This window comes from Astyanax mexicanus, chromosome 17 (genome assembly GCF_023375975.1).
Source record: "Astyanax mexicanus isolate ESR-SI-001 chromosome 17, AstMex3_surface, whole genome shotgun sequence".
Lineage (NCBI taxonomy): Eukaryota > Metazoa > Chordata > Actinopteri > Characiformes > Acestrorhamphidae > Astyanax > Astyanax mexicanus.
The window spans coordinates 15,245,368-15,258,598 of record NC_064424.1 but is presented as its reverse complement, the minus strand read 5'-3'; the positions used below and the strand labels follow the sequence as shown (position 1 = coordinate 15,258,598).

The 13,231-nt window shown below is 38.2% G+C and overlaps 1 protein-coding gene across 3 annotated transcripts in view; it reads left to right on the top strand.

The window, feature by feature from the left end:
* gria1b (glutamate receptor, ionotropic, AMPA 1b) overlaps positions 1-9,617 on the top strand; it is a 94,687-nt gene extending 85,070 nt beyond the window's left edge. For 2 of the 3 annotated variants that reach the window (XM_007244537.3, XM_007244535.3), the window contains exons 15-16: positions 1,116-1,250; positions 4,119-9,617. In XM_007244537.3, coding sequence (XP_007244599.3) covers positions 1,116-1,250; positions 4,119-4,277 — 294 coding nt within the window. In that variant the 3' untranslated portion in view covers positions 4,278-9,617. The remainder of the gene's footprint in view (positions 1-1,115; positions 1,251-4,118) is intronic. The other variant, XR_007425115.1, reaches the window with a different exon arrangement.
* The last annotated feature ends 3,614 nt before the right edge of the window (positions 9,618-13,231 follow it).

Genomic DNA, 13,231 nt, shown 5'->3' with positions numbered 1-13,231 from the left:
GTTGGTCTGCCTTATAATGTTATTCAATTATAAATGAAAAGTTAAAGGATAAATGTTAAAAGGTTATTTATTGATGAATTTTCTGAATAGAGAGTTTTTAATGTCCTCAGTGCTGTACTGTTTGATTCATAGAATTCTTTATAGTGCTGTTCACCAGTTTTTCTATTAATTCTACTAATCAAAACCTGCAAATGTTATACAAGACATATATATATATAGCATATTAGAATCATTTATAGCATATGCTGCACTTAATTCCAAATTTTAACAACAACTAAAGCTTAATCTAAAGATAAATGATTATATAAACCTTTCCAATGCATTCAGTCAAATGCATCCACATTTTCATAAAAAAGAAAAGTAAATGACAGTTTGGAGAGAAACGCGCTGCTGTGAAATCCCCGTCACTCGTTTGCTTCCCCCCACATAGGTCCGAAATGCTGTCTTTTCCTGTCCACGTCTCAGAGACAATGTGCATGTCGTTGGATGAGACCTCAGTACGGTCACTAAACTCATGCATGCCACTGGCTCCCACCACCCCTGATGTGATGTCATGGCCACTGGGGACAGGGCAATACTCACAGGGCACTGCAGTGGCCTACATAATACATATTATACAATATGTTGTCGTCCCAAATGAAGTCCTATAGAAGGATAGTGTATGTGCCTCAAACGCTGAGATTACACTGTAAAACAGGAGCTACTCTATTATCAGAGGTTTCAGTGCTAGACAGTTTAGCAGAACACAGAAAACTACAGTCTGACCAAACTCTGTTTCAGTTGTGGAGAGTGATATGTGTTATCCCAGCTTGTGTCTTGTGCATGAATCCTGCATGAATTTAGTTATTATTTTATCTCTCAAATTAGTCTTTATAAAGTAGATTTATTATTGTGCAGTTATTCTGTGTTACTGTGTGATGCTTTACTTTTATGATTTCTGTTTATGCAGTATTTCATACAGTAGCTGTCAATAGAAATGTGTAAAGAAAGTGTAACGTGTGCTTTTGTGAACGTGTTTGTCCCTACTTGTGTGCATGTATATGTGTGTTTGTGTGTTTCTGTGTGTGTATATATACTTTGCATGTGTATCTTACTATGTTCTCTGGACTCTGCAGGATAAAACCAGTGCCCTTAGCCTCAGTAATGTGGCGGGGGTGTTCTACATCCTGATTGGCGGACTAGGCTTGGCCATGCTGGTGGCCTTGGTCGAGTTCTGTTACAAGTCCAGAATTGAGTCTCGGAGAATGAAGGTACGGAAAGCACACAGTGTCGAACATGCTGTTCTGTGTTATTATATTTTTCCTCGAATGATCACCAGTATTAGATCAGTATTATTGTACTGTCTCGGGATGTTCTGATCCAGGTATATTTTTAAGGATTAAGTGTTGATACCCCTACCTAGCCTATGGGACCCACATGAGAATATCAGCTGGGATATCTATCAAGAGTGTCAAATTACAAACTAAAAGTCTTTAATAATTTATATCAAATATCAGATTGGATTAGAAATAGTTGGAAATTAATAGAGCTGTAACAAAGTATCGAAACAAACGATTTTACATTCTGTATATTATTCCATCTCAGGTAGTTGCATTGTTTGAACACCAGAGGTTGCAATCCCACTATTGTAGGCTGGAAAAGAACATTGGAAATAAACAAAAAGCCAGAGGATATGTTAGTCATTTTTGACTGAAGCCAATCACACAACCGCTTTTTGATGTCATTAGCAGTCAGAGTTTGCTGTCCATACTTTTTTGCTCCTAAAGGAGTTAGTTATGGATCTGTCATTTCTCTTGGCTTATGAGAGCTAAAGCCAAGCCTGGGGAGCTGGGGTTTTGGCACAATTGTGATGGGGTCACCCCTCATGCCACGCCATGCCGTGCCGAAAGGCCGGGTTACACATGGGTGACGGATCCTCCAGGCTGTGGTGCCTCCGTCCCGACAACCAGCCGCAAAACTCCACCATGAAGCAGGAAAGGATTGGGTGAAGGGGAATGGAACACAGTGGTTGCGGCGGGACTTTTGTCTTTCTGGGTTTAGACTGGCTCCTGTGGGCCGGGAGAAATGACAAATCCTCTAATTTCAGCTCTTTCCAGAACTTCATTTTAAAATCAATAAATTTCATGGCTTTCAAACCTTTAGCTTCGTTATGTTTGTGTAGTTTTTACGTCTATTTTTAAACATGCAGAATTTGGGTTGATTCCTATTAATAATCTGGAATTATTAAGTGAAATAGAGAGGGGTTTGGTATCATCTACACCTGTAGCCCTTGTACAGGTCAAGGCATGTTAATAGGTTAAAGTAAAAAGTACATTTTAAACATATTAACATATGTCATGAGAAAGTGGAATCGTGAATCCAGACTCGTGAAACAAATCAAATTGTAAGCAGAGTGCATTGTTACACCCCTGGTACTTATTATTAAAGTAATTAGGATGTAACTATTTGGTACACCCCAAACAATAATTTTAACCCACTCTCATATAATATGATGATATGATTCTGGTTTCTCCAGTTGCCAAAAGCCAACTAAAACAGTTCTTATTAGCCCCATATACAAATTTAGTCTGTATTAAGTGTAATCAATTGGTGCACACTACTTTCCATAATTCTTGACTGCTGTCACACAGTCAGCCTGCTTCCTGTAGACAGGATGGTGTTAGCAGCAGAAAGGTAACTGTGGGCGGGCGTGATACAGTGAGCCCCCTACTGTGCCTCCTTCTAATCCTGCAACACACTTCCTTCCAATGCTTTTCACCCAGCAGCACAGAGAAATCCAGTGCAATACACTGACATATTTATATTCAATTACCCATACAACCATGTGATGAGTCACAATTTTATTTTAGATCACCCGAAGAAAAAAAAGGAAGCTGCATTTTTTAATACTGTGTTCGCTATACGGCCCATTTGATTTCTTGTTGTCGGATGCCTTTTTTATGCCATCTCTCCAGTTCAGTCTAAGCGACGCCGAGCCTTGATCTGTACGCGTCTTTACCCGGCTCGCCATAACTGCCATGTTTAGAATATCACAGGCGCAAATCGCTGCTGCTAGCAGGCCAATTAGTCTGCAACATAATCCTCAGCAATCCACTGAAGTGTGCTGGATTTGAATCATTTATTCGCCAAGGATGTACAAACCCAACATCCACATCATTAGCTCTCGTTTCAAGCCTTCAGGGTTTTATTATGTTAAACTAATGCGAGTGCGAGTGGCTTCCCGACTGGCACCCACTTTTCTTTTATTATTTTGTTATTATTTTTTAAGCTGCTAAATTATTGCGCAAGGCTGCCCACACTGACAGAAATGTACAGCTAGAGTGAAGTATGGGACTCCATATTATACACCCCATTCATGGCAGAGCCAGTGGATATACAGTAATTAGCTTTAATATAACATAAAATGCATAAATATGCTGCTTTCTACTGCCAAGGTTTCCCTGCACATTAGATGCTATGACTCTGGGTAATATCTTACTGTTACAGAGAACTTGATAAATGCATGCCTTAGCATTTTTGTAGTTAGTCTAAAAGCCTATTTCTTTTTATTTTAAACTTAAAATATGTTTGCATCTTAAGTAAAAAAATTGGCCAAAATTTATATCACAATATATATATTCTATTGGTCGATAAAATATAATCCAGATTTTAATATTAACAGTATTAAGGCTACAAAAATACTGCCAAGAACAAGAGCAAGATCAAGGAACCCAAATTGATGTTTCTGATTTCTAACATCTGAAAATGTACTTGCCAACACATGTAATGTGCTCTGAAATTAATAACTGCCAGTAATTCTGTAAATATGTAAATGGAAATATCCTTCATGTACGTGTTACAAAAAAACATGCATGGCATAACATAAGTCATGGGATACAATTCTTGTCTCATGTTACTTGACATTTTGCATGTCAGTGTGTGATTCATTGCTATTAATAAACAAATAAAATCAATGACTTGACTGGCAGAATTTTATTCAACAGAGAAAGCAGGGACTAATTAGTTGACAGTTAAATAAGATGAATTTCAGCAGTAAAAAAGACAAAACTGCACATGTAGAGTTAAGAGTTTGCTGTATTTTGTGATCTAAGCAGCTTTCTGTACTGCGTTCCCTGCAGCAAATCATTGACGCGGCCATGATGGGCTCCACTCTGACTCGGATGGGCAGCGGCGGGGAGAACGGCCGAGTGGTGGCCCACGACTTCCCCAAAGCAGCACAGACACTGCCCTGCATGGGCCAGGCAGCGGGAATGGGCCTCAGCACCACCGGCATGTAGACGAACCCTGGTCCTGGGTTGCCACAGAGGGGTGAATGAAGAGAGAAGCGTTGCGCTGCGACATGCTGTACAGCCAATCGGACTGATTCCACACTCTGGACTCTTGAAGACGAGAGCAGGAGGGGCAGACGTCTCTTTTCTAATACGAAGTGTGGTCGTTTTTTTGAAGTCTTTCTGGTGCAATAAGAAGCTTGTGTGGGAGGGAGGTTTTTGTATGAAGTTTCGTTTTCGTGGGAGTGAACAGAACAGAAGCTCCGCCCCACTCTAAGGGTAGTGACTTGCACTTGCACTATGTCGTTCCTGTCATCTGGCCTTGGTTTTATGTTTTGGTTAAATTAATGAGGATGAGATTCTTGGTTCGTTTGTTGGTGTTTGCCTGTTTTGAGCGTAAAAGGTTTCAGTGTGTTTAACTAACGCAACGTTGTTTTGTCTGCTAAGTGATATGGAGAGCATTCCGAGCCCAGTCATTCCTATATTGTCTTTCTGTCAGTGAGGAAGGATGATTGATTAACTGTGTTGAAAGTGAGTGCTGTTTATAGACGGGCGCTCAGTATGCCGGTTTTGATTTGCCGATGCTACGTCTTAGTGTTTCAGGTCCATTTCAAGATGTCAGAAGGTCTTCCTCCTTCATTAAACGCATTGCCCAAACTTTCCTCCCAAGCGCCCTGATAAGATTGTTGGGTAAGAAAGCAGGAGCTGATCGTTCAGGCTTGTCATAGCCTTTGCTCCGTCTCCCTCTGCCCTACTGAACATGATGAATCACCTGCTAGCAGTCTCTGAGCCGTGATTAGATCTGAGAGAAAGAGCAATCGAGAGACACAGAGAGAGAGAGAGTGGGCGTGAGGCAGCCAGAGACGGAGTTAAGACAAAAGACAGAGTGCAGAAATACTATGTGTAATAAATCTATACAGACCAAGTTTGAGAAATACGGCAAAAATAAGACATTACGATACTTCTGCGCTGCCCAAAACACACAGACCACATGCTTCACCAGATTAACACTATTTAAGATGGAACTAAAGGCAAAAAAAATTATAAATCAGTTTGTAAGCGTAAATATAAAGCATTTCAATAAAATAAGACAACTGAGGAATGGGCTGGCATGTGGTTTACGCAGTTACTGTATTGTTCACTGGTTATTGCTGTTTTCAGGCTCTGTAGTTTGTCTAAATCTGTTGTTGTCTGATCCATGCTGTCATTTAGTGTTCAGAAGTTTGTTAAAACCCATGATTTATGTTTTTATTTTTTAAAAAGCACATTATTACATCATTAATCACAATAACAATCAATGTCAGTCTGCTCACACCTAATACTAATGCTACCTATGTTTGAATGATTTTTGTCATGTCATGCTTCCATTCTATAATTTTACATTTGGTGTTTACATCACAGTAACTGTGTGCTGTAGGCAAGCTGGAAACACATTATTTGAGACACATTAAGCTGGAGACACAGTATTTCCAGTGCAGGGCTAAATAGGAACTAAGGCCAGGCTGTACCGGTGCAGACCTTTTTTGTCAGTTTCTGTGTTGCTTATAAACAAATGTTTTGGAGATAAAACATTACATCATTAAGAAAAACGTTACTGATTAAGGGTTATTTGGAGCAATGCCATAGAAGAACCACTTTTTACATGGGATGTGTGAGTGTTTTTAAAGGTTAAACATCTCTCAAATGGTGTAACATTACTGTCCTCTTCTGCAATACATGACATGTATAAACTGACCTTCAACAAGTAAAACAATGAGAGAAGTTTACTTATCATATACTGTATGAATTATCATTTCATAATGAGAAGTTTTATCTACACACTATGTCCAAGTGTTGCTGACACACCTTCTAGAATGCATTCAGCTACCGTGCAAGTATTAATATAATATAATTGAATAGGACTCTCTGTAGCAGATCAACATGTGCATAAACATGTTACCATGTCTACTGTATGTTCTAGAAGGGAGCAGTGGAACTGTGTTCTCTGGAATGATGGTGCTCCATCCACTACCTTGTGTGTAGTGTGTAGTTATCATCCAGAATCTTTTTTTTATCATTTTTATTTCTCCCATTTTCTCCCCAATTACACAGCCCATTACCCAACCCACTCATTAGGACCTTCCCTAGTGATGCCCCAACACCAGGAGGGGGAAGACTAGCACATGCCTCCCCCGAGATGTGAAGTCTGCCACTGCCTGTTTCCTGCTGCTGATGCAGCATTTCCGAGTAGCATCACAGTGTACTCGGAGGAAAGCGCAGTGACTCAGTTCCGATACATCAGCTCACTTGGCTGCGGACATCACCTTTTTTTGGAGTGATGTGGGGAGAGAGCACCATCTACCCACCTAATCTCCATCTCCTAATCATAATGGCAGCACATATCCCGCTGGACCACTTGAAGCCCTGTCATCCAGAATCTAGACCTTACTAACACACTCATATTCCTGTTACCGAATACAATCAAATCCTCACACCAGTGCTCCAAAACAGTCAAAGAGTTACTCCAACAATGTCAGGATGAATTAATTTTTTTGTATACTTTTAATTTCAGAACAAACAATGAATAAGCAGGTGTCTCAAACCTTTTTTCCCATTTCGTGTTTATTAAACAGATTTAAGATGCCAACATATAATTTTTAGTGCAGAGTGCAGATGCAGCATTTTTAAGGAACCTTTATTTAAGTGCATATGGTGAAGAAGCATAGGTTTCGCTGAAAAGCATGCAGGCAGTAAAATAAGCTGGTGTTAGTATACAGCTGTTGCAAGAGCATGAAAACACATATAATGAGGGAAATATCCCCATTAGCAGCAGCACTGGTTCGTGATTTGACGTTAATTTGATGATTTAATGGGTTGCTTCTAACAGTAGATTTGAGAGGAGCAGCAGGAAAGAGAGCAGCAGCGCTATTTGCCAGCTTATTAGCCTGACTGCTGCCGCACTTACGCTCACATGTGCTGTCGCAGTCTTGACAAAACCTCACATCTCCACATTGATTTATAGGAGAAGAGAAAAGATGTGCTTAAAGATGTTCTACTTTAGTGTACCTTAATGTAACGTAACAAGCTTTGAATGGAAGCGATTTGGAAGTGAAGAGGACCATATCTATTGATCCATTCTCTTGAAATTTCACACAGTGTAAAGGGCAACATTTATATGTTATAAATGATGTAAAAATCTGACAGAGACAGTATACTGTATATAATGAGGAGAGATGTGCAATACAGAGATAAAATAGTATAGCAGTTATATTTCTACATATTGACTGTGATAGACCTTAAAAATATGATAAACATATACAGCTCTGGAAAAAAATAAGAGACCACTTCAGTTTCTGAATCAGTTTCTTTGAGTTAGCTATTTATAGGTATATGTTTAAGTAAAATGAACATTGTTGTTTTTTTGTAATTTACAGAAAGCAGAAAATGAGAAACAGCTAAAATAACAAAAAAGATGTAGAGCATTCAGACCTTAAATAATGAAAAGAAAACAAGTTCATATTCATTAAGCTTTAAGAGTTCAGAAATCAATATTTAGTGTAATAACCGTGGTTTTTAATCACAGTTTTCATGCATCCTGGCATGTTCTCCTCCACCAGTCTTACACACTGCTTTTGAATAACTGTATACCACCCCTGGTGCAAAAAATCAATCAGTTCAGCTTGGTTTAGTGACGCCCTCTGGTTTGATCTCTGCGCTTTTTTTTCCAGAGCTGTATAATAAAAACACATTAATAAGTCAATAATGTGACAAGCTTTAAAGACCAACCAAAAGGATTCTACTGTATAAAATGTATTAGATTGGTCTCAATACTTGACCTTATGTTTGGATTAACTGGATTTATTGAATTAACTGAGTACCCAAATGCAACCTGAAACTGTGATTGGTCATTGCTCACAGTAAACACAGTAAAATCACTGATCTGAATGCTCATTTGCATATTGCATTGTTCAACTCAACAGTTCAGTAACTCTTATAATAATAATAAAATAAGAAGAATAACTACACCAATAAAAGTAATATTAATAATAATAGCCTACAGTGTAAATTAATGCACAGTCTAATAAACAATGTGCCTAATCTGTGTTGATGCACCTCAAACCAAACCCTGAAAGACGTCTCTTTTTTTATTAAAGTGGTATACACCAATCAGCCATAACATTAACACCATTACCTAAAGTTAACACTAAAGGTATTCTGTGGTTTCTGGCAACAAGATGCACAAGTTAGCAGGAGAACCTTTTTAATTTGGTTTTAGGTACTTTTTAAAGTGGGAATTCCATGGATCACATCAATAAGAAAAAGCTTCCTGATGTTTTACCAATTTGATGCTTTGACCCCAAACATCTTCATATCACAGTTCTGTTCCTGTCAGAGTGACTCAAATACTTACGCTTGGCCATTTCAAGGACTGATTGTTCACTTGCTGCCTAATAAATCCATCCCACCTTTTGACAGATGCCACTGAAGAGAAGCTGAAGATAATCCACGTTCCTCACTTGTTACCACCTGTCAGTGGTATTAATGTTATGGCTGATGGGTGTATGTATGTGTTAGTAGCCTTGGTGTCCCGGATGCTAGAATCGCAGCTGCATCAGGCTGCATCTGTCAGAGCTGTGCTAGATCTGGTTTGTCACGTTGAGACAGGATGACCAGAAAGTCACTGTAAAGCACAAAAATCTGTTTTTTTGCACAATAGCAATTTCACTTCACCCCTCCAGCACAAGCATCTGCTGCGTTTTGGTTTTCGACGTGTTTGTCAGGGCTAGGGCATCCAGCTTCCATCTGTACGGTTCCTCAATAAATAAACTGTATGGCACGGTGCGGTGGGGCGGATTGTTAACAATACCAACAGTACTGATCATTTTTTTGTACCTTAATTGATTTGTAAAAAAAAATAAGCGAAGAAACTGAATAAAAAATTAATAAAATATTTGAAACAACAAGGAAAAAAGAGATTGACCTTAATATGATGTGGAATATGTTTGTGCTGAAGAAAAAAAAAAAACAATGCTTTTTATGGTTTTGCATTTGATAGATTATAATTGATTTAGTATGTTATGTTTGAATTTTTTATTTTTGTTTTTTTCTTCATATTTATGGTGGAATTTTTTGTCCTGTACACTGTTTTGTTTTTTTATTTATTTATTTATTTTTTGCTTTGGCACAGTACTTTTCCTTTCCAAACAGTATGTTCCGTTTTATTCGCATCAGTCTCGCAAAAAAAGAAAATTACAAAAACCTTTCAGAAAAAAAGAGGGGAGAGGAGAGGGGAGGATGTGACTTGAATTCTGAAACTGATGAAAAAATATGTTGACAATAAGAGCTCAAAAATAAACTTTTCTAACCACACTGCTGGTGGATTGTAAATCTCTATCTCTGTTTCTCTCTCTGTTTCTCGCTATGTCTATCTCTCTCTCTCTCTCGTTCCCTCTCCCTCACATGTATTTGCACAAGTGACACAAAATCGAATTCACCGTGCACACAATTGCTTTTAAAAATGCTGGTTTCTGGCCGGATTGTGTCTCACAGCTCAGGGTTAGTAGGTTCACCCGAGCTCATTTACTCACTATTCTCACTCTGTTTTACCTTCTTCTCTCCTGCAGCTCAATCTACCAGCAGAACAGATGAATTTATCCCCTCCGTTGTGCTGCCCTGATATGAAACAACCATTCGCGGGACCTTTGCGCTCCACCACTGTTGCCTCTCCGAGCTCAGTATCGATCCTGATAAATGCCACATTTGTTCTCTCTCTTTTATTTCCCCCATAGGCCTGCCCTTTCCAGACGAGTCGCTCAGCCCAAAAAAAACCCAGCCCACTCTCACTCAAAGTCAATCACAAGAAAGTGCCAGAGGCTTTCATGTGTTGCAGTGTTCAATAACACAGCACAGTCTGTATGGGGCTGAATCCATGCCTGTGGATGCGCATTTATCTCCAACCACATGAATACACCTAGACATATTGTTATTTTGCTACACCTCCATATATACTGTATATAAATATATATTGCTCCGCCTGAGGCACCTGAGTGAGTGTTCCGTTCTTTTCTCTCGCTACACAACTCAACTGCTCAACTGTGGGCCCGGTGAGGTGTGTGATCGGGATTGTAAAGATGAGATTTCATCACTCGAACTACATTAAGGCTTCACGTTCCATTAATGTCAATAGGAATATATCACACACCAGGAGTGGCAAATAACTGCCACACACATAGGGATCGTTTTAGAGCTCTAAAATATAAGAAGAGATTTTAATATCTCTGCAATATCTCTGCCAAAACATGATTCAAATCAGCATGAACCCACGTTCTGTCTGTCCTGAAAGAGTTTGGTGTGTGTGTGTGTGGATCAAAGCCATAATCTTGGTCTTTAAAAATAAAGTGTTTAAGATTATAATTCAGAAAAGACCCAGTGTCACCTTGGATTTAGACTTGCAAATTCTCCCCATCACACTTTTAAAGCTAACATTTTCATATCTTCACTTCTGATTTCCATGACTTATATGACCTTTACATTTTTTAAACAGGGTAAACCTTATTCAATATGCCAATGACTTTTATCAAAGTCTTAAACTTCTTTAGAAATACAGCTCTGGAATCAGTTTGTCTGATTTTGCTATTTATAGGTATATGTTTGAGTAAAATGAATATTGTTTTATTCTATAAACTACGAACAACTTTTCTCCCAAATTCCAAATAAAAAACAAGTTCTGCATTTATTTGCAGAAAATAAGAAATGGTTAAATAGCAAAAAAAAAAAAAAAAAGATGCAGAGCTTTCAGACCTCAAAAAATGCAAAGAAAACATGTTCATATTCATAAAATTTTAGTTGAGTTTAGAAATCAATATTTGGTGGAATAACCCTGTTTTTTAATCACAGTTTTTATGCATCTTGGCATGTTCACCTCCACCAGTCTTACACACTGCTTTTGGATAACTTTATGCCACTCCTGGTGCAAAAATTCAAGCAGTTCAGCTTGGTTTAATGGCTTGTGATCATCCATCTTCCTCTTGATTATATTCCAGAGGTTTTCAATTTGGTTAAATCAAAGAAACTCATAATTTTTAAGTGGTCTTTTTTTCCAGAGCTGTAAATGTATCAAATTCTTCACTTTATTTGGTTTATCATTCATTGTATTAAATTAAGCTGTTCAGTAATTACTACTATATGTGATTTAGTACATGCTATGAATTATTTAGTCATCGTTATAAATTATTTTGTAACTATTATAGATCTTTCAGTAACTGTTATAAATGTAATAACTGCTTCCAATCAGTCTATACCTACAAATGATTCAGTAACTATTACAAATGAGTCCATAACTATGCATAAACATGCATCAGGAACTGCTATAAAATATTCAGTAACATCATTATATGATTCAGTAACTGCTTTAAATTACTCATTAGTTGTAAAAGATTTAGTAACTGCTGTGGAATTAGTGTGATTTGTTTTATTTTAGTAAACTGAAGGTAAACTGAAGTGGGAGCCTATACACAGAGTATAAAGGGTTAATTCCACTCCTCTGCCTTGGTCTCAGACATACTAAGGGTCCAATAAGTTTTATTATATAATCTTACACTATTTAAAAACATTTAGGGGTTTACTACTACTGGTTTTACTACTACTGGTTTGAGGTGAATCCAACCTACCAGTACATTCGTCCCACAGTCTTATATGTCCCAGGTTAACATTGTTAGCCTTTCCAGTTGATAACAACAGATTATGTAGTATTTTGCACATCGAAACACCATGGAAACATGTTAACAGATAGAAAATGGACAGTACTGTATGTACTACGAGGGATTTAGTGAGACTGACTTAAGGAGTAGTCAGGACACTGTAAAATGTAAAAAAAAAAAATGCAATGATTTGCAAATTTTATAGACCGATATTTTATTTTTGATAGAACAGAACACATATCAGATGTTAAATGATGACATTTTGCCCTTAAAAAACATTAAGCTGTTTAGACTTTTATTGCAGCAACACATCTTCAAAAAAGTTGGGATATGGCAACAAAAGTTAGCAAAGTAAGTAACTCAAATGACTGCATAAACATACAGACTAGCAATTTTGTTATGCAGAAAATAACTGTAAAATGAAACCCTATATTGAGCTATGTTAATGTAGTGGTTATTGTCATTTTAGGTCACTTGTGTCACCATTCTCATAGCCCTCGGTTTTGAACGTGCCTCTAAACACATCTTAGTTTGAAGGGTCAGCATTAAAGTGCACAATCCCACTAAAGGTAGTTAGTAAAGCTCTTTTCAATGTTTAATTAGGAAAAACAGAGTAGGATTGTTCCAGTTGAAATGTCTCACCTGAAACTAGGAAAATTTGATTTTATATGGAAGTTTTACGTATGAAGTTTTGCAGGTTCTAAATCTCTTTTTTTCCTCAGTGTCTCACTGAAACTTTTGGGGGAAAGTGTCAGGTGTAGGTGCCATGTCTAGCTGTGGATTTATAGACAAAAGAGCATCAGGGAGGCCAGAGGCAATCACTCTGTCACATTGCACGGCTTATTGAGTTTCCCTGCCGTCACCTGACTCACGGTCTCCATAGCTACAGTAAAAGGAGCTGTGAAATAAACACAGTGGAGCACTCTTGAGTGCTGTGTGAACCTCATTCAACTGATTTTCACCCTATTACGTACACAATGGACCATGTTTCACACCATCCCAGCTTTCTGAATCATTTACGACTGGGGAAAAGTGAAGGAACAGAAGAGGGGGGCAGATAAAAAAAAAAACACGCTGGACTTATCAGTACTGAGGGAATCAGTAAGCGTAATTGGGCGAGTCCATCTTTTCCTCCCGGATAAAAGGGGGCAGCAGCCGTGCTGCAGTGCAGCGTCTGAGGCCCTCGCAGATTAAGGATATCAGGATGTTTTTCTTAAAGCATCAGCAGGCAAGAGGAAGCGTTTCAAATGGACCCCGAGGAGATATCGAACGCTGCAAATGTTC